The sequence below is a fragment of the Myotis daubentonii genome, chromosome X (genome assembly GCF_963259705.1).
Source record: "Myotis daubentonii chromosome X, mMyoDau2.1, whole genome shotgun sequence".
NCBI lineage: Eukaryota > Metazoa > Chordata > Mammalia > Chiroptera > Vespertilionidae > Myotis > Myotis daubentonii.
This window is the reverse complement of record NC_081861.1, coordinates 136,271,163-136,298,430: the sequence shown is the minus strand read 5'-3', so window position 1 is coordinate 136,298,430 and position 27,268 is coordinate 136,271,163. Positions and strand designations below refer to the sequence as shown.

Below are 27,268 nucleotides of genomic sequence, written 5' to 3'. Positions count from 1 at the left end.
TCTGACTCTATCCCTCTCCCTTCCTCTCTGTAAAAAATCAATAAAATATATTTTTTAAAAAAATCAAATACGTGCCATTTTCTAGCTCATCTCTCTAGAACTCTGAAGCATTTGGAGTGTGTTCCTTTCCCCTATTAACGTAATATCAGAGCTTTCTCGTGTTTTTTTTTTTTTAATATTAACAAATAAAAGATTTTCATTTCCCCCCCCTTTTTTGGCTTAAACCACATAAATTTCTTTCTCACAGATCTGGAGGCTGGGAAGTCCAAGGTCAGGTGCCAGCCCATTGGGTGTCTGGTGAGAGCCCTGGTCCCCGTACACAATGGCTGTCTCCTGGTTGTCTCTCAGATTTTGTTTTCTCTGAAAAGAATGTTTAATACAAGGACAATCCAGAACTCTGTTTCCGCTGTCTCCTTCTCCTGTTGCTATTCTGGGAAAGCAACAAAATCTGTCGGTAAAACGGCACATGGATTCCAGCTGCAGACCACGCTGCTGCGGTTTGTTAACGCTGTTTTGTTTTTGTTTGACCGTGTTTCTAATTGGAGACTTGTTCATGGCAGCCTCCACCCGCGCTCCCCTGTCTCAGCGTGTATCTGGCTATGTCTAGGTCATCGAATGTGCACTAGGGTTTGGTTTATGATTTCATTATTAGCCAGCCAATTCAAGGCAAACTTTCATCTCTGCTAGATAAGCATCCTAGGTCATTTCTTTTTTTATAAATATATTTTTATTGATTTCAGAGAGGAAGGGAGAGGGAGAGAGAGATAGAAACATCAATGATGAGAGAGACTCATGGATCGGCTGCCTCCTGCACGCCCCCTACTGGGGATCGAACCCACAACCTGGGTATGTGCCCTGACTGGGAATCTAACCGTGATCTCCTGGTTCATAGGTCTATGCTCAACCACTGAGCCACACCAGTCGGGTCCTCCTAGATCAGCGGTTCTCAACCTGTGGGTCGCGACCCCTTTGGGGGTTGAACGACCCTTTCACAGGGGTCGCCTAAGACCATCGGAAAACACATATATAATGACATACTGTTTTTGTGATGAATCACTATGCTTTAATTATGTTCAATTTATAACCATGAAATTGGGGGTCACCACAACATGAAGAACTGTATTAAAGGGTCGTGGCATTAGGAAGGTTGAGAACCACTGTTCTAGATCATTTCTAATCCTAAGGGGTCGCGACCCACAGGTTGAGAACCGCTGCTCTAGAAGCTGGTGGGGCAGCTGCTGCTTATGGCCGTCTTTCCAGAAGGGATGTGACGCCTCGAGCCACGGCCTGGATGTGGTGGGGCTGAGAAGCGAAGCTACTGGCTTGGCCCCAGGGAGCCCCATGCTCTTCATCACGACCCTGCCCTCCTCCCCCTGCTCACACTTGAGTGGCAGACCCCGTGTAGCACGAGGAGATGAAATCCTGGCTTCAAAGGAGGGCGGGGACCAGGGCCAGGCGAGCGAGGCACTGATCCGGCTGCCGTTCCAAAGCCAACCTCCCATTTCCTGGAGGCATGGACCTCCTCAGAGGTCAGCCGTCCTGGCTCTCCTTTGGTGGCTAGGGACTTCTTTCTGCCTCATTAGGCTCTTTGAAAACTAAAGGCCAGTCTCAAACTCTCTCACCAAAAACAGTGTATATTCGCCCCACATTCCCCACATTTCTCAGAGGGCTCTTGGCCAACCTGAGAAACCACTGCTCCAGAGGTCTCAGTGACGTTCCGGCAATATGCTTTCTAGAAGAAGTGAAATCTTTCATACTTTGGGAATTTTTTTTCCCCTAAGGAGCAAAGCAAATAGCAAACTAGACAAAATGGAATAAAACAAACAAACACAAGAGAGAAAAACAACGCAATTCGATCAAATACCACTAGTGTTCCCAAGAAAAGCGCTGGCTGACTCGTGAACACTTTTTCTCATGTCCTTCTTTTAAACATCTTTGAAATCTTATTGGTTAATGACGCATTGAATTTGAAGCGCCCATTAGAAAGAAAATATGATGTGCATCTTATAAAGGAGGAAGCTCAAACCTTCCCCCTCAACCGCAACCCCAACTCTGTTTTCCTTCCTCTTCCTTTGTTTTATAAAATACAAGGTCATGTAGCAAGGTGCTGGCAGAGCCTGTGAGCCTCCAAGCTTTTTGAGTCTCTGGTTCAGTTTTCTTCTATGTTCCAAACCGTAACAACTACCCAACAAACAGATAACACAGCTAACACAGACAACAAACAGGTAAGACAAAAAGCTGACAACTGCTTTGTTTCTTTTTAAAATATATATATTTTATGGATTTCAGAGAGGAAGGGAGAGGGAATGAGAGAGAGAGAGAGAGAAGCATCAATGATGAGAGAGAATCATGGATCAGCTGCCTCCTGCACACCCCCTACTGGGGATCAAGCCCACCACCCCAGCATGTGCCCTGACCGGGAATTAAGCCCAGGACCCTTCAGTCTGCAGGGTGACACTCTATCCACTGAGCCAAACCGGCCAGGGCAAAACCGCTTTGTTTCTTGACCATATTTCCCAGTTTAATTTCCACCTCACTGCAGTCTGTTCATTCTGTATTCTCTCCCAGCTCATGCTGAAACAACTGAAAAAATAATAAACAAAGGAACTCTCTTGTTCGTCTCCCTCTACTCAACTTCTACCAGAAGGGGTTTTAGCTAACTCCCATCTCTATGCAGTGCTTATGTGGTCTGTTTATTCAATTCCTACACACCCTTTACTCAATTCCTACAAACCTTTTTTCTTTAATCCTCACCCGAGGATATTTTTCCATTGGTTTTTTAGAGAGAGTGGAAGAGAGAGGGAAAAACAGAGAGAAACATCGATGTGAGAGAAACACATCAATTGGTTGCCTCCTTCACGAGCCCTGACCAGGGCTGGGGAGAAGCCTGAAACCAAGGTACATGCCCTTGATCAGAATCGAACCTGGGACCTTTCAGTCTGCAGGCTGATGTTCTATCCATGGAGCTAAACCGGCTAGGGCCCTACACACCCTTTGATGTGTAGTTTAAATTCAATCTCCTCCACAAAGCCATTCCTAAGATTTCTGGCCCATATCCATCACTTCTCTTACTCTTCAATGCATCCCCTAATTCTTTACTAGCCGCATGTCCGCACGGCCTCGACCTGCTAGATGCTACAGCATCTCAGGGACGATAATGAAAAAATTTCTGAACAACACTCACTGGTTTATAGGAACTTGGGGTAGGTGACCAGGACATACGTGGTTTAATGCCAAGGCCATTCTTCCATGGAAACATTTATGATGCAATGCAATTTTTTTTTCAGTATTTCTATTCATACAAAAGCTTCTAACTCACTCTGCCCCTGTCTCTAAACAATCTATAACATGGATATAACACGTTAGTGCAGTGGTTCTCAACCTGTGGGTCGCGACTCCTTTGGCGGTCGAACGACCCTTTCACAGGGGTCGCCTACGACCATCCTGCATATCAGATATTTACATTATGATTCATAGCAGTAGCAACATTATAGTTATGAAGTAGCAACGAAAATAATTTTATGGGTGGGTCACAACATGAGGGACTGTATTTAAAGGGCCAGAAGGTTGAGAACCACTGCTTTAGTGGAATCCTTCCAAAGAGTCTTCAAGCCTTAAAAGAATCAATCACCTCCCCCTTACAAAGGCATTCACTACTCTATGACCACAGCCCTATTTCCCCCCATACCTCATCAATACTTCCTCATTCTATAGCCTTTACTCCAATCCAAGATGGCTGTGTGGGCTACTTGCTTTCCTGTAACTTATAACCACTTCACAGAAGCAATGTTATGCTCGTATTTCCCCTGAAACTTTAATTTTTCTTAATTCATCCTTCATTATGATGCAATGTTGAGGTCAAGACTGTCTAGAAACTCTTGGACTCTCTCATTCCCTGTACAACGTCGCTGTGACCAGGATATTTTCGCATTCCTTAAAATAATTAGTCTTCTAAACTATTGTGCAGTGCCAGTTGAAGAATTTGTATCCCCAAAGTTCAGATAAGGCCACTCGGGTTTCGGAAGGTTAATAGATTTCTCCACGAGCACATGGTAAGTGAGTTATTAAGCTACCCAGGGGTGATCTTGCCTCTTCTCCCACCCCACCAGATACTTGGAAATGTCTAGAGGTAGTTTTGGTTGTCTCAACTAGGGTGAGGGGTGGGAAGGACCAACCCAACCACTATCCAGCATCACAACTTTGTGTGAATTAGGAAAAAAAAGTCTCTTCCTCAAGATATTCTACTGCCTTCTGCTGGGCTACTGTCCTAATAACTCTGCAAATCTACAGTGACTATGAGGCACATGGCACCTCCCCAGACTTATGAAAGGCACAAATGCACAACTTACACAACCATAAGTGGACGCTCCCTGTGGGACACCGGGAAAGGTACTTAATGCCTCTAACTCAGTGGCCAGCAAACTGCGGCTCTTTGGCCCCTTGAGTGTGGCTCTTCCACAAAATATCACGTGTGGGCGCGCACGTACAGTGCGATTGAAACTTCGTGGCCCATGCGCAGAAGTCGGTATTTTGTGGAAGAGCCACACTCAAGGGGCCAAAGAGCCGCATGTGGCTCGCGAGCCGCAGTTTGCCGACCACTGCTCTAACTCTCAGTTTACTTCTGAAACACGGGGGCAATGCTAGCTCCCTTGTGTAATAAAGAATTAACTATAATATATGAAGTCCTTAGTACATAGCTAGTACATGGTAAGAGACACATAATTGGTAGCTAGTATTTCAGCATGCTAAGTTTCATTTGTACCTATCCAAGAATATTTCCTTCTCTTTGGCATAGGCAATGGAGTCTTGTTCAGCATTTGGACTAAAAGACTGTCTGAAATGATTCTAAAAAAGCAAGAGTGAATTCAATTGGACTTTTTGCTTTCCTCAACTCCTTCTTAATCAGCTGAGACCAAACTTTCTCCTTCTTACACAGACACATCACAGCAGCCCTGACACACCTAGGAACATAGAAAGAGTTCTGTCTTTACCCAATGATTAGGCAGATGTTTCTACAGCTCCTGTTATATCTATATTCGATAAAGCATGACTCCCAGAGGGGTCATATGCCTACTTAACAATTATGAGAATGACAGTGTACCCATCAAAGGGCTGTGTCTGCTCAAACGAGGTGTCAGTACCATATTATGAAATCTGAAGCCAGCAGAAGTTTCACTAATTATAACTTCTATACAGATAAATGGCTAACTCAGGAAAGCTCCATTTTTTATACCTAAAGGAAGGATGAGGATAAGACAAGCAGAATTGCCTTTCTGGATTAAGGTGAAAAAATTATATATGATCATGGCTTTGGGGAAAGAAATCTGGCAAGCACAGACTTGAATCTACAATCCAGCTGAGTTCTGTGGTGAAGTGTGGAGTGCCTTTGGCCCCTGCTTGTTGATTTATAATGGGTGTTAGCATACTGAGAGTCTGAGATCTCCTGGGGATCCGAGGGTAAGGAGAAGGATGACTGCATGGTATCAAAAAGGGAAATAGGTCTCTTGTTAAGGTGAAGATTAGATAGGTCGCTGGCTAAAAGGTCACTTAAAATTGAAGCAAGCATCTCTCTTGTCCAAGGCACAAACCTAAAAACACCTTGAAGCTTATGAGTATGACCAAAGTGAACCAGAGCCCAAGAGCTCAGATGGGGGAGGCCTTCAGGTCCCTCCTACATCTGGTTTGGAAGCAGGCTGGCCTTCCCTTGCATTGAGCCAGTCCCTACTTGGGGGGAAGGGTTTAAGGAGAGAAGGGACCTCTCAAAAGGAAGATAGTAGACCTCTAGCTACAGGGCGGAAGGGAGCTCCAGGAACAAACCGGAAGTATAAAGAGGTGACATCACATCTCAGCTCCAAGTCACAGAAGCAAATCAAATTAACTGCAAGGACAGCCATCTCCCCTCATCTCCATGACTCCATGTTTTCATGACTGTAAGCATCTCTGTAGCCCATTGTTTTTCTGCTTCACACAAAGGGAAAGTTGAGGTCTCGAGGTAAGCATCCTCATGAAATGACGGCCTCATTGAGAAGCATCCTTGACACACAGGAGGTTAATGCACTTAGCAACTGTCCCTCGAGACAAAACCCTGCATTAGTTCTTCCTACACAGATGGGCTGGGAAAGGGGAGGAGTCATTTCCTCCGGGTGAAATGTTTAACCAAATCGATGGGTTGTCTTTTTCTTTTATTTTCTTTTTAATATTTCTATTATTGATTTCAGAGATGAAGGGAGAGGGAGAGACAGATAGAAACATCAATGATGAGTGAGAATCATGGACCGCCTGCCTCCTGCACACCCCACACTGCGGATCGAGCCCGCAATCCGGGCATGTGCCCTGACTGGGAATCGAACCGTGACCTCCTGGTTCATAGGTCGACGCTCAAGCACTGAGCCACGCCAGCCGGGTGATGGCTTGCTTTTTGAAAAAAAGCAAAGGGAAGAGTCACAGTCTCTATAGCAGAAGAAGGGTGCATACCTCTTGCCCATCTTTGCTGACGTTGTCGTTGGCGTGCCTGGCCACAATGGAGAGGAACTGGAGGAGGCGATGGAGGGTGTCGCAGTTGCAGGGAGGTAAAAGGTAGATGAGGAGTTGCAAGGTGCCCAGTTGTTCCTCTGGCTCCAACACTAAGCAAGGCAAGAAGAGGCGCTCTAAGTCAGTAAAATGGGGGAATTCACACGATTTAGGCTCAGAGGAGGGGCCCTCCTCTCAACTTTCTTCAGAAAGAGATGATCAGGTCACATGTCTTTCCTTCACCCACGCTCCCACTGATTTAGCAATTTAGCAGCAAGGTTCTATGAGGGATGTAAAGATTCATTAGATCTGGGGAAATGGAACATCTTGAGCAAGCATTATAATCCAGGCTAGGAAGGTACCTTAATTTCCCTTTCTTCTCCCTCCTTTTCCTGGCATTACTAATCATTTACTTGGTGTATTATTGTCTTTCATTTGTGGTTAATATTTACTAACAATGACTGAGAATTGGCAAACATTTTAAAATTTGAGTTTATAACATAGCTGAAACTCTTTTCTGTTGAGCAATACAGAAGAGATAGACTTTTTGTTGGCAATAACTAAGACACAGCGCAACGACAGCGTCTTCTCTCTCTTTTGTGATCCTATCTGAATTACAGCATTGGAGGAAGAAAGGTATGGAGGCTGACTCAGCTCTAACCTATTCTTACCCCACCCTCACCTTCCTTTTCTCCTCCATGGGATTTGTCTCTATAGCCTGCCAGTGGCCACAGGGAAAGTCCTGGCACGGGGCTACACCATCTTGCTTCCCTGGAATATTGCCTGTCCCCATTTCTCAATCTGAGCCCCTTTCTCACTCCTTTGTGCAAGAAATGCAAACTCATTTTTAGGCACCGATTCAAAGGGAACTCTTGCTATTACTTCAAAGCATCAATAGACAGCACTTTCTACTGTCCTCGGGTCATCTGAAAGCATCCCATATTCTTGGCTACATCCATTTGTTCTATTGCAACTTGCTTCTTGCTAATTCTCTCCAGGGTGAATCCCAGAAAATTCCCCAAATAACCCACTCATTAGAGACCAATAAATAAGGACCAAAAGTTTGTGGGAAACACATGCACAACGCTTGGATGAGTGAGTTGGACATCCCGGTAATCCAGGAACACATTCCTACTGGTAGCTGTGTTACGCACGGAGAGTATTGATGAAAGCGGTGTACAGCTCCCTGGTGAGAAGGGGGTCTGGCATGTCCCTCAGGAACTCCTTCAGTAAGGCAGCCACATCATGCACACTGTGCTCTTCCTCCAGAGAGACATCAATCCCACGGTCAAATTCCTCGCGTAACTGGAAAGACAACGGTTCAAGTGGCAGTCTCGTAACACCATATCTCTATGTTCAGTGCCCAGCAAAAGAAGCGCTGTGATTTCAGCATCTGGTATTAAGTTTACGTAGGTGAGGAGATATTTATTTCAGGTAGTTTTAATAATCTGCATAGCCCTAGCTGGTTTGGCTCAGTGGATAGAACTTTGGCCTATGGACTGAAGGGTTCTGGGTTCAACTCTGGTCAAGGGCACATGTCTTGCTTGTGAGCTCGATCCCCAGTAGGGGGTGTGCAGGAGGCAGCCAATCCATGATTCTCTCTCATCACTGATGTTTCTCTCTCTCTCTCTCTCTCTCTCTCTCTCTCTCTCTCCCTCTTCCTCTCTGAAATCTCTCTCTCTCTCTCTCTCTCTCTCTCTCTCTCTCTCTCTATATATATATATATATATATATATATCTCCTATATAATAAAGAGGCAATATGCTAATTGACCATCACATCCTCACAAGATGGCAACGCCCAGTCCCCTCAGCCCCGAGGGTGGGGGAAGGGGGTGCGGCAGGCGTGTGGATCTGGCTGCTCCATGCACCTTCTGCTAGAGTCTCCCAGTCCCCTCATCCCCGCCGGCAGTGAATTTTTATGCAACCATTACCTTTTTAAAAAATCCTTACCCAAGGATATGATTATTTCTTTTAGATCATCTGTTCTTGGGGAGCAGGCCTAAGCCAGCAGGTGGGCATCCCCCAAGGGTCCCAGACTGTGAGAGGGTGCAGGCTGGGCTGAAGGACCCCCCATGTGCATGAATTTTCATGCACCGGGCCTCTAATATATATATATATATATATATATATATATATGAAAAGATCTGCGTAAACTTAATACCCAAGGAGGAGATGCAAACAACATGTTTCCTTGATCTACAGAGTCTATGCAACCCAGCCAGCAATATACATGTAAGTGCATTATTAAATAAAAGTATCTGTGGGTTTACTGTTAATGATGCAAGCAGAAGGGTTTGATAACTATATCCAGAAGTTGGGAAGAAGAGCTAAGGGGTTAGGTCAACTATAATTGTGGGAGGGAGGAATGAATCCATTATATAGCAGTTTTGCATATCAGCATTCCTACCATGTTGGAATTTTGACATTTTACAGAAATACTCGACAAGAAAGCAAAGAGCTTTTTCTGCAAACAATGAAATTTAAAACCCGATGAGCCAAGCATGACTAAGTTTTGAAAGGTGACAATAACTAAATAAAAGCTGCCTTATATTTGCCCAAGTAGCTTAGTAACAGTTCCCAGAAGGTTTCCAGGCCTTAAATCATTATACTAGGTTTATTAGCATTCACAGCAGCAGCAGGAAGACACAATAGCAAGAAGGGAATCATAGCGCTGCACCCTACATATCACTGACAGCTCAACTTCTCTTAGGTATTGTTCTCTACAAATAATTATGTGAGTTTATGAATCTATTCAATGCAATGAGCTTCTATAAGAGTTCATGTGTTGAAGCATCCATTCATCCATCCATTCAACAAAGATGTAATGCACGCTTTCTGTGTCCCAGGCCTTCAAAGTATGGTGGTGAATGAAGAGGCAAAGTCCTTCCCCTTCCCCAGCTCTCAAGCTGATAAGAGAAACAGGTAATAACCTGGTAATCCCACAAATGATTAATTAACTGTTAATATTGTGACAATTGTTCTGAAGAAAAAGTGTAGGGTGCTAAGAAGGAAATATAACAAGATGAAATGGTGAGTTAAAGAGTCTTTCATTCTTGAAATCTAAGTCTAAATGAACACGAATTCTATTTTTATTAGATAATCTCCATGCAGTTTTTCTTTTGCTGGATCCAGATATAACTGAGGAGTAATTCCTGACACTACCTCTCCACCTGAAGAAAATGCCCATGACTGTCTTGAACCACTGTCCGGGCAACTTTCCATTAGTGTGCATGAGGCAGCTAGAGAGAAGGCTTCTATTGGTGTCACTCCCACTTGTGATCATTCGAACACACCGTATTTCTTTCTTTAATTAATTTATTTTTGGTTAATCCTCAGCCAAGTATGTTTTCCATTGATTTTTAGAGAGAGAGTGGAAGGGGTGGGGAGAGACAGAGAGAGAGAAACATTGATGTGAGAGGACACATCGATTGGTTGCCTCCCATAGGAGCCCAGACCAGGGCCAGGGATTGAACCTGCAACCGAGGTATCTGCTCTTGACCAGAATCAAACCCACAACCCCTCAGTGCACAGGCAGATGCTCTAACCAGTAAGCCAAACCGGTCAGGGCTCGAACACACCCTATTTCTTTTCTGAGCACACACACATTCAGAAAGAATGGACCGTGGAAAGAGCTTGGTCTAAATGTTCTGATCTTGAATTTAACATTGTGTGATATTGACTTAAGTTTCTTAATCTCTTGAATCCTCAAAAGAAGTGCTTGAAAGGGGCTACTCAGAGCTGGTGGGCAGATTGAATGAGATAATGTTGGCGGAAACACCCTGCAATTCTGCAGAGGCCTAAGACATATGACTATGCTATCGTCCCTCCTGCGCGTCCTATTGTGACATAGAATTCAACAGTCTCTTGTATGACTATGAAAAATAAAAACCAACCAACAAACCAAACAGAAAACACACTTCTTTTGAAAGATCTCTTATCTTGAAAAAAAAAAATAAGATAGGTGAGGGGGTATTTAGTTCAGTTAGTTGCAATAATCTAAATAAATATTCCTTCAGCTTCATCCAACTGAAAATAATTTTGATTTGGCTTCATTTTTAAGTTAAGTTCCTTATTCCTTTCTGTTAAAACCAACACAGGGAAAAGAACATTTTAATTTTTTTCAGCCAACAGATGAATTCTTTTCCCAAAGGATGGTTTGCCTTTTATGAAACCATCATGAACGCAGATATCTGCCTGATCAGAGGACAGTATTCCTGAAGCTCAGATAGCAAGCTTCTGTTGCAAGAATGTTGCACAGCGCTGAAGGAAATCGAGACATGAAAAATGAATTGGGAATCACTGGTTCCATGGAAAATTCATAAGAATTGTTTATTTTTGAGAATTATTTATTAGAGTCCTAGGGTCATCTGAAAGCATCCCATTGTATGAATGCTAATGGCATTATTCATATTGCATTTTAGTAAAATATTGGTGCTGTATAATTATTTTCTATTTCTTATCGCTTACTGATTAGGTACTCTCTGAGTCTCCTGCGTTTACAGTTTCAGTAAGATATTTCTAAATCAGTTTTGCTCGGCTGTACACACCATGCACACGTCTGGATGTTTTGCTTTCAAATGTTTGATCCTAACTCAATTGCAACCTTTCTGAGCCTCTGAGCTGCTGGCCTGCTGCCTTTTACCTCTCGGGACTCAATTATACTCTAATTGGCAGGAACGTGCAGAAAAGATATTCCGAAGTGAATTTGCAAAAGCTTGAACTTGGCACGAGGTGATCCCATTGACAGTCAAGGGAAACGTACAATATCATCTTGGCTTCTCACTTACTTGTCTCACCCTCTTTTTGGAGCTTCCGACTCGAAAGATCCCCACTGTCTGGAGACCTGCAAACAAGCAAACAAAATCAACAGACCTGTCTTATGGCGTGAAACTCTGGCAGAAGTCAAAATAGAAGCAGAACAGAAGGCCGGCCCTGGGCTACAGCATGCAAATGCCATCACGTGATGCGCCCACTGTCACTCCCCAGTACCTACAGGTTGGCCCTATAACCAACGGGATAATTGGATGCCAAACATTTCTGCTCAAACAATTTTTCAGGTGCTATGATGCGCTTCTGCACCTCCGTATGAGACAAGTTATGTAACAGTTTCTCTTATTATTCAGAATAACTACTTAATCATGAATTTTATATGAATTTTTAGCTCTTTATCAATCTTGAAAATAGTTCTTGTTTTACTGATCATACATAAAACATGTACTTATTAAAGAAGATCTATAAAAGGCAGAAACATGTAAAAAATAATATACTTCAAAAAAAAACACCTGATACAGAAATAATCGCTCTTTAATATTTGGGGTTCTTTTTATCCAGCCATTTCTCAATATATATATACAGGGGTGGACAAAAGGAGGTTTACAGTTGTAATGCAAATATATAATTAATAAATAATAATGCAAGAATAAATGTTCACATACTCACAACTGTAAGCCTACTTTTGTCCACCCCTGCATATATGGAGGGAGGGAGGGAAGAAGGAAGGGAGGAAGAGAGAGAGAGAGAGAGAGAGAGAGAGAGAGAGAGAGAGAGAGAGAGAGAGAGAATGCTACTGTTTTCATTCCATATTATGCTATAAGATTTTTTTTTACGCCAGTAAAAATTCCTTGTAAATGTCATTTAAAATGCATGCAAATACTTTATAGTATGAATATGCCACAATTTACTTCATATTCCCCCCTGACTGGCATATAGGTCCCCCAACACATATGCACTTGTTTTGCATTATAAATGGCCCTATTATGTACAACTGTACATAGGTCTCGGTTCACACTTCTAATTTTCTTAGGATCATATCCTAGAAGTGGGGTTACTGTGGAGGTTGAGAGACTGCTCTTAAACAATTAGCTCTCTTAAAACAAACAGGTGTTATCACACACGAGACATTTCAACAATAGTTCCTTAATATCATTAAATTTCCAGTCAACATTCACGTAAGGTTCACAAACTGTGATACATCTATATGCCTTTTAGTCTCTTAATGGATGTGTTCCCTTCTCTGCTTGTGTTTTTTTTCTCGTAATTGGTTTCATGAAGAAACAGCATAGCTCTCCCTCTGTAGACTTTCCCATCATCTGGACTTGGACACTCATAGTGTCATTAGCATGTTCCTCTCTCCTCTTTATTTCCTCTGAAGACATATTTAGAACCAGAGTTTCCTCTGATTCTGGTTTGATTTTGGGGGGCAAAAATACTTCCTAAGAGGTATTATGGCCCTCGCAGGTTTGGCTCAGTGGATAGAATGTCGGCTTGTGGACTGAAGGGTCCTCAGTTCGATTGCGGGTCAGGGGACATGCCTGGGTTGTGGGCTCGATCCCCAGTGGGGGGGCGTGCAGGAGACAGCCGATCCATGATTCTCTCTCATCATTAATGCTCCTATCTCTCACTTCCTCTCCCTTTCTCTCTGAAACCAACAAAAATATATTTTAAAGAAATAAAATATAACATCTAACCTAAATTTTAAAATGATAGTCACAGCTGTGCCTGAACTGGTATATAATACTCAGACCTCCAGTATGTAATAGGATTTTTTTTTTGGGGGGGGGGGTGCTTTGCTTAATCTAGTTTTATTGAGGTTCCTCTCTCTTGCCACTGAAACAGTTCTAACTAGTACAATCTTTTTGTGTATTCTTTTATAGTATTGCCACATTATGCATTAAGTACAAGGCTTTTTATTTGGTTTTCTAAGGATCTTTAGTTAGAAACGACATCCATAAATACCCCACTTATCACCTCTCTGCCTTATAAGTGGTATCCAGGCTAATTTGAGCGGATCGTGGTGAGAGAGGGGCTAATTATATTGGCACTTTGCTCTTGGGTGGGATCTTGCTTTGTATCTATTTTCAGAAGACTTCCGTACCCTCTTGCTTCTGTCATCACTGTGTCTGCCTCACAACTGAGTCCAGTCCTCATTGCTTCTACCTCTCTGGGAGCTTGAAAACAGGATAAGCAAGCTATTAAAATCAAATTCGGAGTTCTATTTCTTTTTTAAAATATATTTGTATTGATTTCAGAGAGGAAGGAAGTGGGAGAGAGAGAAACATCAATGATGAGAGAGTCATTGATCGGCTGCCTTCTGCATGCCCTACACTGGGGATCGAGCCAGTGCCCTGACTGGGAGTCGAACTGTGACCTCCTGGTTCATACGACTGGTTCAGTTCGACGTTCAACCACTGAGCCATGCCAGCCAGGCCAGAATTATATTTCTTTTTTAAAAAGATTTTTAATTGCTTTTTAGACACAGAGGAAGGGAGAGGGAGACAGACAAACATCGATGTGAAAGCTAAACATCCATTTGCTGCCTCCTGCATGCCCCCTCTACCGGGGATCAAGCTGGACACGCGGGCGTGTGCCCTGACCGGGAATCGAACCGGGGACCTTTGGGTGCATAGGATGACACCCCACCAATTGAGATACACTGGCCAGGGCCAGAATTATATGTCTTCATCTGAAAAATGAGTATAAGTATCTGCCTCAAAAGTTAAACAGTGATTCAGTATTAGCTAATGCATATGAACTACAGTGTGGCCTTGACTTACGAGTGTCCCGACTAACGAGTTTTTTGAGATACCAGCTGTCTCTCGGCTGATTTTTTGCATTGAGTTGATAGAGTAATTTGAGTTAACGAGCTCCTTAATGAGCTCGATCTTGGAACGAATTAAACTCGTAAGTCAAGGCCCCACTGTACTTAGAACAGCGGTCGCCAACCTTTCGGACCTCACGGACCACCAGTGCTCTGCGACCACCAGTCGGCGACCGCTGACTTAGAATATATCTGTCATCGACTATAATGTAAAGGGAACTATACCCTCACTGAACAGAGTGAGTCTTCTTGTGCAAAATGGAAAATGTTAATATAATAGTAGGTCTCAGCATGTGTACTTTGGACCACATTTATTTTCTTATTTTCTGATGGTTTTCCGATAGTTGAAATTTCTACATAGGTGAGATATCGCATAAGGGCATTTTCTATGCAAGATGAGATTCTTCATTTGGCTGAATTCCTCCAGGCTGTTCAGAAATGTCCATTTCTGACATGATTTTCTCAATTACAGTACTTTTCCACTCAGTAAAAATGACTGATTTAGAAAATAGCTACTTAGTGATCAATTGTTATAATTACTATATATCTCAATTGATTATTATCTATTTTAAGTTTTAAAAGTATTCATTTATTTTTTTTTAGAGATAGCAAACAACAGCATTTAGACAGCCAGTGCTGAATAAGCCTCACAGTGATTTTCCTCAAAGAGAAGATATAGTCTAGGCATTCAGTAGCCTTGACTTAAGACACTCACTGGTGCCCTAACTGGTTTGGCTCAGTGGATAGAGCGTCGGCCTGCGGACTCAAGGGTCCCAGGTTCGGTTCCGGTCAAGGGCATGTACCTTGGTTGCAGGCACATCCCCAGTGGGGAGTGTGCAGGAGGCAGCTGATCAGTGTTTCTCTCTCATCGATGTTTCTAACTCTCTATCCATCTCCCTTCCTCTCTGTAAAAAATCAATAAAATATATTTTAAAAAAAGACAGTCACTGGTAAAAACAGGTGTACGGAGAAAAAAGGCATAGATCTGGCAAAGAAACATGACTTCGCTGTGCCCTGCCCCAGAAATGGACGTGATCACCTTTCTCTCCTTTTCATCAGAAACTGAAATGAAAACTCGACCCAGAGCACCTGAATCTCAGGCTTGGGGAATGCGAGTAAGGAGGGCAGGCATACTAAGCGGAAGCCCCACCCCAAAACCGGCCTAAATCCCAGAAATACCACAGGTATGACTCTCCATTATATTGTCTCTCTTGTTTTTCACGTGTGCTTTTGGGGAATTGGGGATGCTTAAGGAATTTTGACCCGATGGTATAGAAAGCATTTGGATGAAATATAAGTGGGGAAGGGTGATGTACACAAATATAGATGGAGTCTAGCTAATTGTCTAGACCCGTGGTTGGCAAACTGCGGCTCGCGAGCCACATGCGGCTCTTTGGCCCCTTGAGTGTGGCTCTTCCTAAGCCTTAGGAGGACCCTAATTAAGTTAATAACAATGTACCTACCTATATAGTTTAAGTTTAAAAAATTTGGCTCTCAAAAGAAATTTCAATGGTTTTACTGTTGATATTTGGCTCTGTTGACTAATGAGTTTGCCTGACCACTGGTCTAGAACAAAGGTTCTCAACCTGTGGGTCACGACCCGTTTGGGGGTCGAATGACCCTTTCACAGGGGTTGCCTAAGACCATCGGAAAACACATATATAATTACATATTGTTTTTATGATTAATCACTATGCTTTCATTATGTTCAATTTGTAACAATGAAACTGGGGGTCACCACAACATGAGGAGCTGTATGAAAGGGTTGCGGCATTAGGAAGATTGAGAACCACTGGTCTAGACCAACTTTGGAGAGAATAAAACGATCTTTGATAAATGTTTATAAGGCTAAAGTGAATCAAACTCTTGCTACCCATTTCAAAAACTGGCAAACAAAGTCTTCTGAAAGAATTGTGTTTTGAAGTTTGCTTTTTATTCATTGGTTTAAAGTGAACAAGATTAATATCTGCTTGATTTTGAACGTGTCTCCTATGGTCCAGGAGCCACTTGGTCTCAACACCATGGAAACCCAGAACAGAACCGGGGCCTTGAGAGATCTCCCAGTTACCTTCTTTCCTTTAGGCCTTAAGCTGCCTTTTAATTATTCTCAAAAGGAAAGTGAATCGCCCTGCTTTTCACTTAAAGGAAATGCTAGCTCACATACTATCATTTATTTTCAAAAAGAAAATAAGATACACCAAGTTTTCTTTCACAAAAGCAGTTCCTCAGCCTGACTCTGGAATCTTGCATGCTTGGAGTGGTATTTTCTTGTTTAGAATTTTTAAAAATATTTACAGTTCACTCGCTAAATCCTTTATAAGGACAATTCTCATTACAAAAGCGTCTCTTTTTCTACCTCATAGTGAAATTGGGGCTGCGTTTACATATTCATAGTATTTTACTCTTTAGTTGTTAAGCTATTTTTAAAAACAATTCTGTTCAAACAATATTCATTGAACATCTACATTGTGCTCATCATGATACTAAGTGTTGAGAATTCAAAATGACTAAGACCTTTCTCTTGAACTCCGGTTTATCTGCCAAGGAGAAGAGACAGATAGAAAAACACATACACACACATGTACACCGACACATGTATTAATATCTTGTATAAACATATAATTTCAATATAATTAATTAATTAAGTCACTCATATGTAATCAAGTGATTTCCATATATAATGATCTTAAGAGATTTAGCTATATCCTTAATAATTTTTAATGAAGTCCCAGTTTTATTAGAAAGAAAGAAATGAGCATGTTAACAGCAGTGATGTCTACATAATAGCCTCAGAATTTTCTTTGCTTTCCTTTCTTTTTTCCCTTTAATACACTAAACATATTATTTTTATAGTCAAGAAGCAGTTAAAAACTTTTCTTCTGTCCATAAAATGCATTCTAACACTATATAGCCAACAAATTTAGATTATGAAAATGGCCGTTTGATGAGCCAAGTCGAAATTTCAGTATTTTTAAGTCAATATGCTATCTGAAACTGAGTTGCCAAAGGGGTCTTTGTGAAGAAATTTTAAGTGGACACCCTTCCCACGAAAATGCAAATAGCAATATAGGAACCTGTTGTCAAGAACTATGTATTTTCTATTCTTGCAAGAAATGGTTTTCAAATCTTTTTTTTAAAAGAAGCTGGACTCTTATTTTTTAAAGGAAGCCTTATGAGTGACTTCAATGTATAAACAAAGATAAAAGTGGGTCTTCTCTGTTTGAAGGGGATCCTGGAGACAGGCCTAGTCCAACAGATCTTACCCTCCCCTAAATTTCTTGGCCTCAAAGGTTACTTCTGAAGACTCTTGGGGACTAGGTAGTCTGAATGCCATCAAGTAGATGTTCCCCCCAAAATCTTGGTTAGCCCAGGAATCTCTTAAGCAAACACATCCATAAGCTATGTTTTTTTTTTTTAATCCTCATCCGAGGATATTTTTCCATTAATTTTTTCCCACTGATTTTTAGAGAGAGGGAAAGACAGAGAGAAATATTGATGTGAGAGAAACACATTGATTGGCTGTCTCCTGCACGCACCCTGACCAGAGCCCGGGCCGGGGCGGAACCTGCAACAGAGGTACTTGCCCGTGACAGGAATCGAACCCGGGATCCTTCGGTCCATAGGCCGATGCTCTATCCACTGAGCCAAACCGGCTAGGGCCATAAACTATCTTCACAAAGGAAACTTTGGCCCAGAGTTTGATCCAGTGAACACAGAATTAAACGGGGTGCTTGAGTAAATGATGCTTGAATTAATGAAAGCCTGCAGTACTGACAGACAGGTCTGCTTACCATGTTTTTCTAGATGTTGACAGCAGCTGTCCACCAGCCTGGGAACCTGCCTGTAAATAGGGTTCAGACTGAGTTTCTTATCTCTTGCTTTTTCTTTTTTACTTTGGGCTTCCGCAGGCAAGGAGAGCTGTAAAGCTTCCAGAAGTCGAGACTGATTGTCATCAAGATCTGTAATGGAGTCCACTGACATGGCACCCTGCAAATCACACACAGCCATGAGCAAAGCGTGCCGACAGAGAAGATAAAAACAGCTTCCCCCAGATGCCATCCAGAAATACTTTGACCTATAATTATTTATCATGCTTGAAATAATACTGCTTGATTTAATTGTGCTGCTTCTATATTGCGAGGGAAAAAACCCAAATATCTTTTGAAAAAGTTAGAAGACGTCCGTATATGGGGTAAGATCCTGGCAGTGACAATTTCAACAATAGACAACATTTTCCAAATGAAAGACAAGAGGGCAAACATATAATTAAAATATTTGAACGCAACCACTTTGTTCCTTAAAACAAGAAAACATCGCATACTCAATGAATGAGGTAGTTAGAGAAATCTTGTGAAGAAGCAAATAAAACAGTCTTAGCTTGCTTTCTCCCAGAAGCAGCACAAAGCACTTTCTTAGGGAAGTGGTCCCCGCAGCCACCTGCAGGGGAGTGGGGAAATGAGACATGGAAGAGAAAGCAGCCCCTGACCGGGGCCTCACCCGGCCTATGACCACCAGGGGCAGCTGGGGTCCAGTTGCATGGGGGCCCCTGGGAGGCAGTGTGGATCAAACACCCCTGAGCTCTCCCTGCTCAGGTGTGACAGAGCTGAGGTATTTCTACTCCAAGTCTCAAGAGTCATCGATTAAGGGCTCCTCAGTTAAGAAATGGTCACTCCTGCCCTAGCTCGTTTGGCTCAGTGGCTAGAGCAGTGGTTCTCAATCTTTTGGCCCTTTAAATACAGTTCCTCATGTTGTGACCCAACCATAAAACGATTTTCGTTGCTACTTCCTAACTGTCATATTGCTACTGTTAGGAATCGTCATGTAAATATCTGATCTGCAGGATGGTCTTAGGCGACCCCTGTGACAGGGTCATTCGACCGCCAAAGGGGTCGCGACCCACAGGTTGAGAACCGCTGGGCTAGAGTGTCGGCCTATGGATTGAAGGGTACGGGGTTCGATTCCAGTCAAAGGCACATGCCCAGGTTGCAGGCTCGATCCCCAGTAGGGGGCATGTAGGAGGCAACCGAGCAATCATTCTCTCTCATCATTGATGCTTCTCTCTCTCTCTCCCTTCCTCTCTGAAATCAATAAAATATATATTTCTAAAAAGAGTAGCTCTGATAGGGGCAGGGAGGTGGTATCAATGCCACACTCAGTCTGTGCAGCCTGTCATCTGCCTGGGGGGGCTCCTCTGGCCATCACAGAAAGCCCTCAGCAAAGAGGTGAGGTGCTGGCAGGTGAGAAGGCCAGCTTGCTAGGAATAGTGAAGGTCCAGGGGCAGGGACAAGGGCACCAGCCATGTCTGTGCACTCGCCCATCCTGAGATGAAGTGTGGAGGAAGAAGTTGGCTGCTGATGTCCTGGGAAGCCTGCACAAGAGGAGAATGCATTTGGGAGGCCAATTGCATAGGCCTAGGTCGGTAGTTGGCAAACTGCGGCTCGCGAGCCACATGCGGCTCTTTGGCCCCTTGAGTGTGGCTCTTCCACAAAATACCACGTGCGGGCGTGCACGTACAGTGCGATAGAAACTTCATGGCCCATGCGCAGAAGTCGGTATTTTGTGGAAAAGCTGGTATTTTGTGGAAGAGCCACACTCAAGGGGCCAAAGAGCCGCGTGTGGCTCACGAGCCGCAGTTTGCCGACTACTGGCTTAGGTTACCAGAAAACTCTAATGTACAGTCTTGTTGTCATTGCCATATATGGGTTGGGACAGACAGTCTGAGGGACAATGACAGGATTGGAAGAACAATTCCATCATGCAAATTCAAAGGTGGTCATGTCTTCCTTTTTACACAGAACCAAAGCTTTGAAAAACAGCAGTGGCTCGTGTGCCCCTCTGTCTCGGAGAGGTCCTGAATGTTGGGGGTGGATGGAGAAATATGGATTTCAAGTGAGAAGTATCTGGGGCAGCGGTTCTCAGCCTGTGGGTTGCGACCCCATTGGCGGTCAAACGACCCTTTCACAGGGGTCGCCTAAGACCATCCTGCATATCAGATATTTACATGACGATTCATCACAGTAGCAACATGACAGTTAGGAAGTAGCAACGAAAAGAATTTGATTGTTGGGTCACAACATGAGGAACTGTATTTAAAGGGCCAGAAGGTTGGGGACCACTGGTCTAGGGTTTTAACTAGGGCATTAGTCAAAGGCTGGAGGTGACAAAAATTGGGAGCCTCCAGGTGAGAGAAAAGAGAGAGAAGTTCTCCCAGTGACCTGGGAAGTTTTAGAAATGTTTATCAACGGACTCAGCCAGTCACCAACCAGCTTTCCTGAAAACTCAGCTTTCTTCACTTGAAATGTGAAATCTGAAATGCCAAATAATAGTACGGTGCCTAGACACAGCACTCACTAAATAAATGGTAACATATCCATATTGCTTACATATATATCTGGCTATGTCTGAGAAAAAGAAAGTTCCAGGAAAAAGATGGTTTATGAAACCAGCAGCAATTCACTGGGCCAGGCACGGTTCTCGGCTGAAGATGAAGAGATGAACAAAAACATCCAGCCCTGCCTTCCAGCCTCATGGTCTCATGGGAAAGTCTCCGAACGCAACAGAAGATTGCAATAGACCAGGATCAATGGTGATGTAGAATGTTCGGGATATCATGGGATATATATGTAAACAAGGAGGGGTGCCCGAGGGCTTTGAGAGGGATGAGGGAAAGGCTTTGAGTGGGTGCCAGGTGCCATAGAGCCGGTGTAAATTCTCCCAGAGTGGAGTTGTTGACATACCTGGACACAAATGACATTTCCAGTTTTCACATGAGCAAAGGCTCAGAAAATAACCTCATACACCTTTGGTTGGCCTCGCATTGGCTACAGAGAAAATACGGAACAACTTACCCTCCTCCTGGCCCGAGGAGCTGGTTCCGGGGTGTTTGGCGACGTCGACTCATTTGGTGTTTCCGAGGTGGAGCTGAGAGATGAGTTACTGCTCGACAGTTCTTTGTTTTGTCTTTTACTTCCAAATGGGAGGAGGGAGGCAACAAAATCGGATGCATCCTTTTGCTCGTCCCTCTGTAAGTCCTGCTTGAGCTTGTAGGCCCGGTCATTTGCAATGACTTGGGACAAGGGCATTCCAAATGCCTGCGGGATGAATTCTGGAATCGAAACACATTCATTTTCAGAGAAAGACCGGACCAGTGGAGACTTTCACTGATGCGTGAGACCTCAGGGCAGACATATTCAAATGGCTGTTTTTGGAAGAACTGATTGCTCAATCCAAATAAGAAGATGACTTTTGTATTGATCAGAGTGGCCAAAGTTTCTATTTCAATAAGGAAAGCTAGTGTGTATAACTATTATAGGCTTTAGACTTCTCGGCCTCTTGTTTTTCTCCACATATCTCAAGTATGGTTGAAAGGAAATGACTTTATAGAGAAATGTGGTATTTTTGATAAAATGTACATAATAGTTTATCCTCATGAGGACACAGTTTTACAAAGAGTTAGTCCTCAATTTATATGTCTGAAGAACCCCCAAAGCTTACAAGGCATGGTAAGACTCTGCTTTGATACATTCATTTGACAGGCACTTATTGAAGACCTACTATGTGCCACGTCAAATTACTCAATGGGGAGTACAAAGCCTGTGAAAGGTAGGCCCAGTCCTTGCTCCCGGAAGCTACCGAGAGTGGAGTGGCGGAGTGCAGAGTCAGATATGTAAATAAATGCAATAGTGTCCATAATGCGCTAGCATAGAGAAATGCATGAAGCAAAGGCAAATTCAATTAAGTAGATATCTTTGAAGTTCCCAGTGAAAGAGCTATCACATGACATGATAATCTGAGAGGCAGAGGAGCAACTTGGAAAGAAGTCTGCTCTTTTTTCACTGTGTTGCTTGCCCCCACATGCTGGCTCAAGTCAGCCGGGTTGGGGCTGTCACTCCTGATCTGTGCTCAGGCTGTTCTGCTGACCACATGTGAAAGTGGAGTCCCACCATTAACTATCGGGTGAAGGGCCCCAGATACAATTTGTCCAGTCCTCTAGTGAGGAAAATTTTGGAGAAGGAACAGAATGCAGAAATCTATGGCTTTATTTGTAGATGTACATTCAGTTGCTTTCTGGATCTCTTCAGTAATGTGTATACAGATACATCATAAGGACACCAATCTTTAGGGCCAGGCATTTTTTAATATATTTTTATATTATATTATATTATATTATATTATATTATATTATATTATATTATATTATATTTTTATATTATATTTATATTATATATACATTATATTTTTTAATATATTTTCATTGATTTCAGAGAGGAAGGGAGAGGGAGAGAGAGAGAAACATCAATGATGAGAGACTATCATTGATCGGCTGCCTCCTGCACGCCCCCTACTGGGGATCGACCTCACAACCTGGGCATGTGCCCTGACCGGGAATCAAACCATGACCTCCTGGTTCATAGGTGTATGCTTAACCCCTGAGCCACGCCAGCTGGGCAGGGCCAGGCATTTTATTGGCAACATTTGATTCATGGTGAAGAGCATTAATGATTAGATTAAATGGTTCTTTTAGACTCAAAATTAGGTCTTTTAGCAGCAGCAAATTGGAGGCTAGCCTCCCCATTCTTTTTATAACCCCTATAAATAAAACTAGAGTGCCCTGGCTGGTTTGGCTCACTGGATGGAGCGTCGGCCTGGGGATTCAAGGGTCCCAGGTTCGATTCCGGTCAAGGGCATGTGCCTTGGTTGCGGGAGCATCCCCAGCGGGGGGTGTGCAGGAGGCGGCTGATCGATGCTTCTCTCTCATTGATGTTTCTGGCTCTCTGTCCCTCTCCCTTCCTCTCTGTAAAAAATCAATAAATATATTTTAAAAATTAAAAAAAAACTAGAGTGATCAAGAGAAAACAGTTGTAAAATGGTTTGTTCTTCAAAAGAAAAAGCTAACATTAAATCAGGTGGAAAGATGCTTTAAAGGTTTTCTTCTTTGATACATGGCACCATTTAAAAAAAATACATATTTTATTGATTATTTTACAGAGAGGAAGGGAGAGGGATAGAGAGCTAGAAACATCGATGAGAGAGAAACATCGATCAGCTGCCTCCTGCACACTCCCTAATGGGGATGTGCCCACAACCAAGGTGCATGCCATTGACTGGAATCGAACCCAGGACCCTTCAGTCTGCAGGCTGACGCTATCCACTGAGCCAAACCAGTTAGGGCAGCAATTCGTTTTTAAGTGGAAAATTAAACCTTCAGCACCTTGGCTTAGCATTTGGGGATTTTCTGCAGATGCTTACCATTCTCCATCCACAAACCAGGTGGCAAATAATAATCCCAAAAATATTTTAGGAATTTGTTTTGAGTGATCAATGTGGCCAGTGTAACAAACTGCAATGCTCCTTATAAAAGGCCACTTTCACTACCAGCAAAGAGAAACCAAACGGGGCCCTCGCAGACCACCTGCTGTGCACCTCAGGTTTTATTATGTAAATCAGTACTCTCTTGTCTATGGGAACAATCAAATAGTCTGACTTCAAAAAGGTTGGGGAGCCCTAATGGGTTTGGCTCAGTGGATAGAACATTGGCCTGTGGACTCAAGGGTCCCAGGTTCAATTCCGGTCAAGGGCATGTACCTTGGTTGCGGGCACATCCCCAGTAGGGGGCGTGCAGGAGGCAGCTGATTGATGTTTCTCGCTCATCGATGTTTCTAACTCTCTATCCCTCTCCCTTCCTCTCTGTAAAAAATCAATAAAATATATTTTTTAAAAAAGGGTTGGGGAAAGTCTAGAAACAAGTGGATGGCCGGGTTGGCAGCTACACAGAATATTAGGGACAATAACAGCAAAAAGGATATTGATGAATATCTCAAGTGACATGTGTCTGCTCATGCAGGCTTGCTCAGAGCAGAATTTAATATGAGATGGGGACTACTGATTTCTCTCTGAGCCACATTTTCTATACAAGGAAAACCAACCAGTCTCATTTAGAGATTTCTAATATCCCTGGGGGGAAAGAGAAGAAAAATGGGTTTCCTTTGGAAATCTGTCACTTTTAATATCTGAGAGTCTGTCACTCTACTTGTAAATTGGAATAACTGAATAAAAATGAAACAGATGAAATATGTGAAGTCATTCTCCTCAATTTTTATTTCTCTCTTTTTTCCCCAATCAAGAGCCGTAGCCACCTATCACAGATTTTTATTTCTAATGGGATTTCTCTCCTGGCTGAGTTTATTCTTTCAGTAATAGCGTTCTGATGTAGTCTCTTTAGTTTCTCATTGCTTTCTTCCAAGGGCTCTTCTAAGCTTCAGAAAGGAGACCTCCCTGTGCCACTCAACTTGTACTGCCATGTCTAGTTTCTGTCAAATTCGAGATGTGATTCCTTAAATATTTTTGCTTTTCAAAATATGGCTATTGTGAAATTGGGGATTTATCACAAGTATATTGAGCAAATTCCTCCTTTATGTGTAAATAAAGAGTTGAGCACCCATGCTTATCTGAGGATTCAAAACTCTTCCATCAGTGGATAAAAAGGAACCTGTGATGATAGTGGCTAATCAAGTTGAGAATAGGTTTCTAAAACCATAAGGATATTATCCAAGATGCACTGTTTGGGGGCCAGGAACAATGTGTCTCATGTTCCCATCTATGGAATGTGTTCATCACGGAGGCTGCTTCCCGTGCTGTTTTTATCAGTAGCAACTGCCTACTCTCCCGCCCCAAGAACTGTGGGGTCAAGCATGACACCCTCTCTGCTCCCTACTGCCATTCCCAGATCATCATCTTCCCACTGTGCGGCAGGAACGGGCTATTGCAACGTTCCCCTGGTCTCCTGCTCATTGGTATCTTCTATTGTCAATGACTTCGACTCATGGTCGTGACCCTCCCAAGTCTACCATCCCCCTGGGTGGCTTGGACATCTACTGAAATGGCCTATCTGATCCTCTGTCATCCCATCTCCCTGACCTGCTCTCCTCTTACTTTTCCATGCACGCCACCTCTTTCATCCTCTCCCTCCATCCCATCCTACGCTTTGTCCTTAGCAGGAGTGATCCTACCTCTGGAATCAGGCTTCTTTCCAGTCTTGTCTCCTTCCACCCCAAGTTTGTTTACCCTGCGGTGTGGCAATCGGTTTAAACACACCATCAAGCCACCCCCTCCAGGACACTTTGATGGTGCCTCCATCCCCCTGGTGCTGTGATGAGGAACCACATTCACTGGGACAAAGTAGTTATTTTTAACCCTTTGCCCTCCAAGTGATTTCTCTTTGATACCAGCAAGAGATTTTTCTAAAGTTCTAAAAGTTTACAAATACTTTTTGGTTGCCAAGCAATTTAACTAAGAGAAATTAAGGGCTTGGAACTATTCTGTATGACAATGTGTTTTCTGTTTCCAGATCGTAGCTATTGTAAATGCTGCTATGAACACAGGGGTGCATATATACTTTCTGATTGGTGTTTCAGGCTTCTTAGGACATAATCCTTGAAGTGATGCAGTGAAGGCCTGGGGTGGCAGTGGGAGTGGGGTAAATGGAGGAAAAAATGGGGCATCTGTCATACTTTCAACAATAAAGATAAGTTAAAAAAGTAATGCTTTATTGGTGTACCCCAAAACCTGCTGATTATAGATACACTTAAGCTTTTCGTGACTTCTTTATAAATGTATAAAACTAAAAATTAGCGAGGGCAAGAATAAATAAAATATTTATATAGCCTTTTGACACAGGGACAAAAAAAAAGAAAACATGTTTTCTGCACCAGCATCCTTCTTGAATTAGTTTCATATGGAAATCAAAAGTCACATGGGCAAAGCTTAAGTGGCAGGAGAGATGCAGGAATGTCACATGATCTGTTGTATATTATGTCAAGCAATGAAATAAAATACAGGACATGATTCATTCTGATTGAATCAATTAATTTAGCGGCGTACCAAACATTTAATGAATCACTCTTTATTGGGAAAGCAATTTGATTCTAATAAGCGGCTCTCATTTATTTTTAGATGATCTAACCCAAGAGGTCATTTCGAGTTTCCTGTTTTCCTGGTTTTACTCTTGGATTCAAGTGATTATCATTTTTCACATGTGCAGCTGTTATGAACTCAAATGCTAATATTCAAATGGAAGAAAATACTGTGAACCAGCGAACTGTGTGAGACCCGCATGCTGCCCCTCACAGTGGTTCCCAGGACTTTATGTTTGGGAAGGATGCCATATAATTAAGCTTCATTTAAGCATAGGACACCTTTTTAAATATCACAGCTACTTTAAATAAGAAAAAATACCATTTTTTTCCCCATGAAGCTTTGTTTTTCTCCCCTTAGTTGGATGGGTGATGTGTCTTTCCTTTGGAAGCATCAGGACCTGTTTTATTTCTCCCCAAGTCAGCTCCCTGCGCAGCCTTGTAGAACACTGCCAGGTTCTCACTGCGCCTATATAATACATAAATATGATTTGGTCTGAAAAATGCCCAATGGCCCAGTACATATTGGTCAATTACTTACCCTGGCCCTTCCATCCCTGCTCACTTCCATTCTTGCGTCCTGCTGTTTTGTGATATAAGCAAGCACACATACATCTCTCTCCCTGAGAGAACTGAAACATCTCCCACAAAAATGCTCATCTGCTCAGTACCCGTGGTCGGCAAACTGCGGCTCGCGAGCCACAGGTGGCTCTTTGGCCCCTTGAGTGTGGCTCTTCCTAAGCCTTAGGAAGACCCGAATGAAGTGAATAACAATGTACCTACCTATATAGTTTAAGTTTAAAAAATTTGGCTCTCAAAAGACATCTCAATCGTCGTACTGTTGATATTTGGCTCTGTTGGCTAATGAGTTTGCCGACCACTGCTCTATGGGAAGTAAAATGTTGGTTTTCCATTCTTTAGAATTCTGTATCTCCTTTTATTCCAAAGCAGGGGTCCTCAAACTACGGCCCGCGGGCCACATGCAAATACAAATATTGTATTTGCTCCCGTTTTGGTTTTTTTACTTTAAAATAAGATACATGCAGTGTGCATAGGAATTTGTTCATAGTTTTTTTTTAAACTATAGTCCGGCCCTCCAACGGTCTGAGGGACAGTGAACTGGCCCCCTGCTTAAAAAGTTTGAGGACCCCTGTTCCAAAGAATCAAATGTAATGACCCTTTAGCATGGTTCGAGATATGGGTATAGAGTCTGGGATCGATGATGTGGACTAGGTCTTGTCCAATAT

General features: G+C 42.8%; 1 protein-coding gene across 6 annotated transcripts in view; it reads right to left on the bottom strand.

The window, feature by feature from the left end:
• ARHGAP6 (Rho GTPase activating protein 6) overlaps window positions 1-27,268 on the bottom strand; it is a 517,050-nt gene that overhangs the window by 53,473 nt on the left and 436,309 nt on the right. For 5 of the 6 annotated variants that reach the window (XM_059680028.1, XM_059680030.1, XM_059680031.1 and 2 more), the window contains exons 4-9: window positions 26,344-26,490; window positions 20,958-21,214; window positions 17,901-18,096; window positions 11,300-11,355; window positions 7,665-7,815; window positions 6,475-6,623 (exon numbers count right to left, since the gene is read on the bottom strand). In XM_059680028.1, coding sequence (XP_059536011.1) covers window positions 6,475-6,623; window positions 7,665-7,815; window positions 11,300-11,355; window positions 17,901-18,096; window positions 20,958-21,214; window positions 26,344-26,490 — 956 coding nt within the window. The remainder of the gene's footprint in view (window positions 1-6,474; window positions 6,624-7,664; window positions 7,816-11,299; window positions 11,356-17,900; window positions 18,097-20,957; window positions 21,215-26,343; window positions 26,491-27,268) is intronic. The other variant, XM_059680029.1, reaches the window with a different exon arrangement.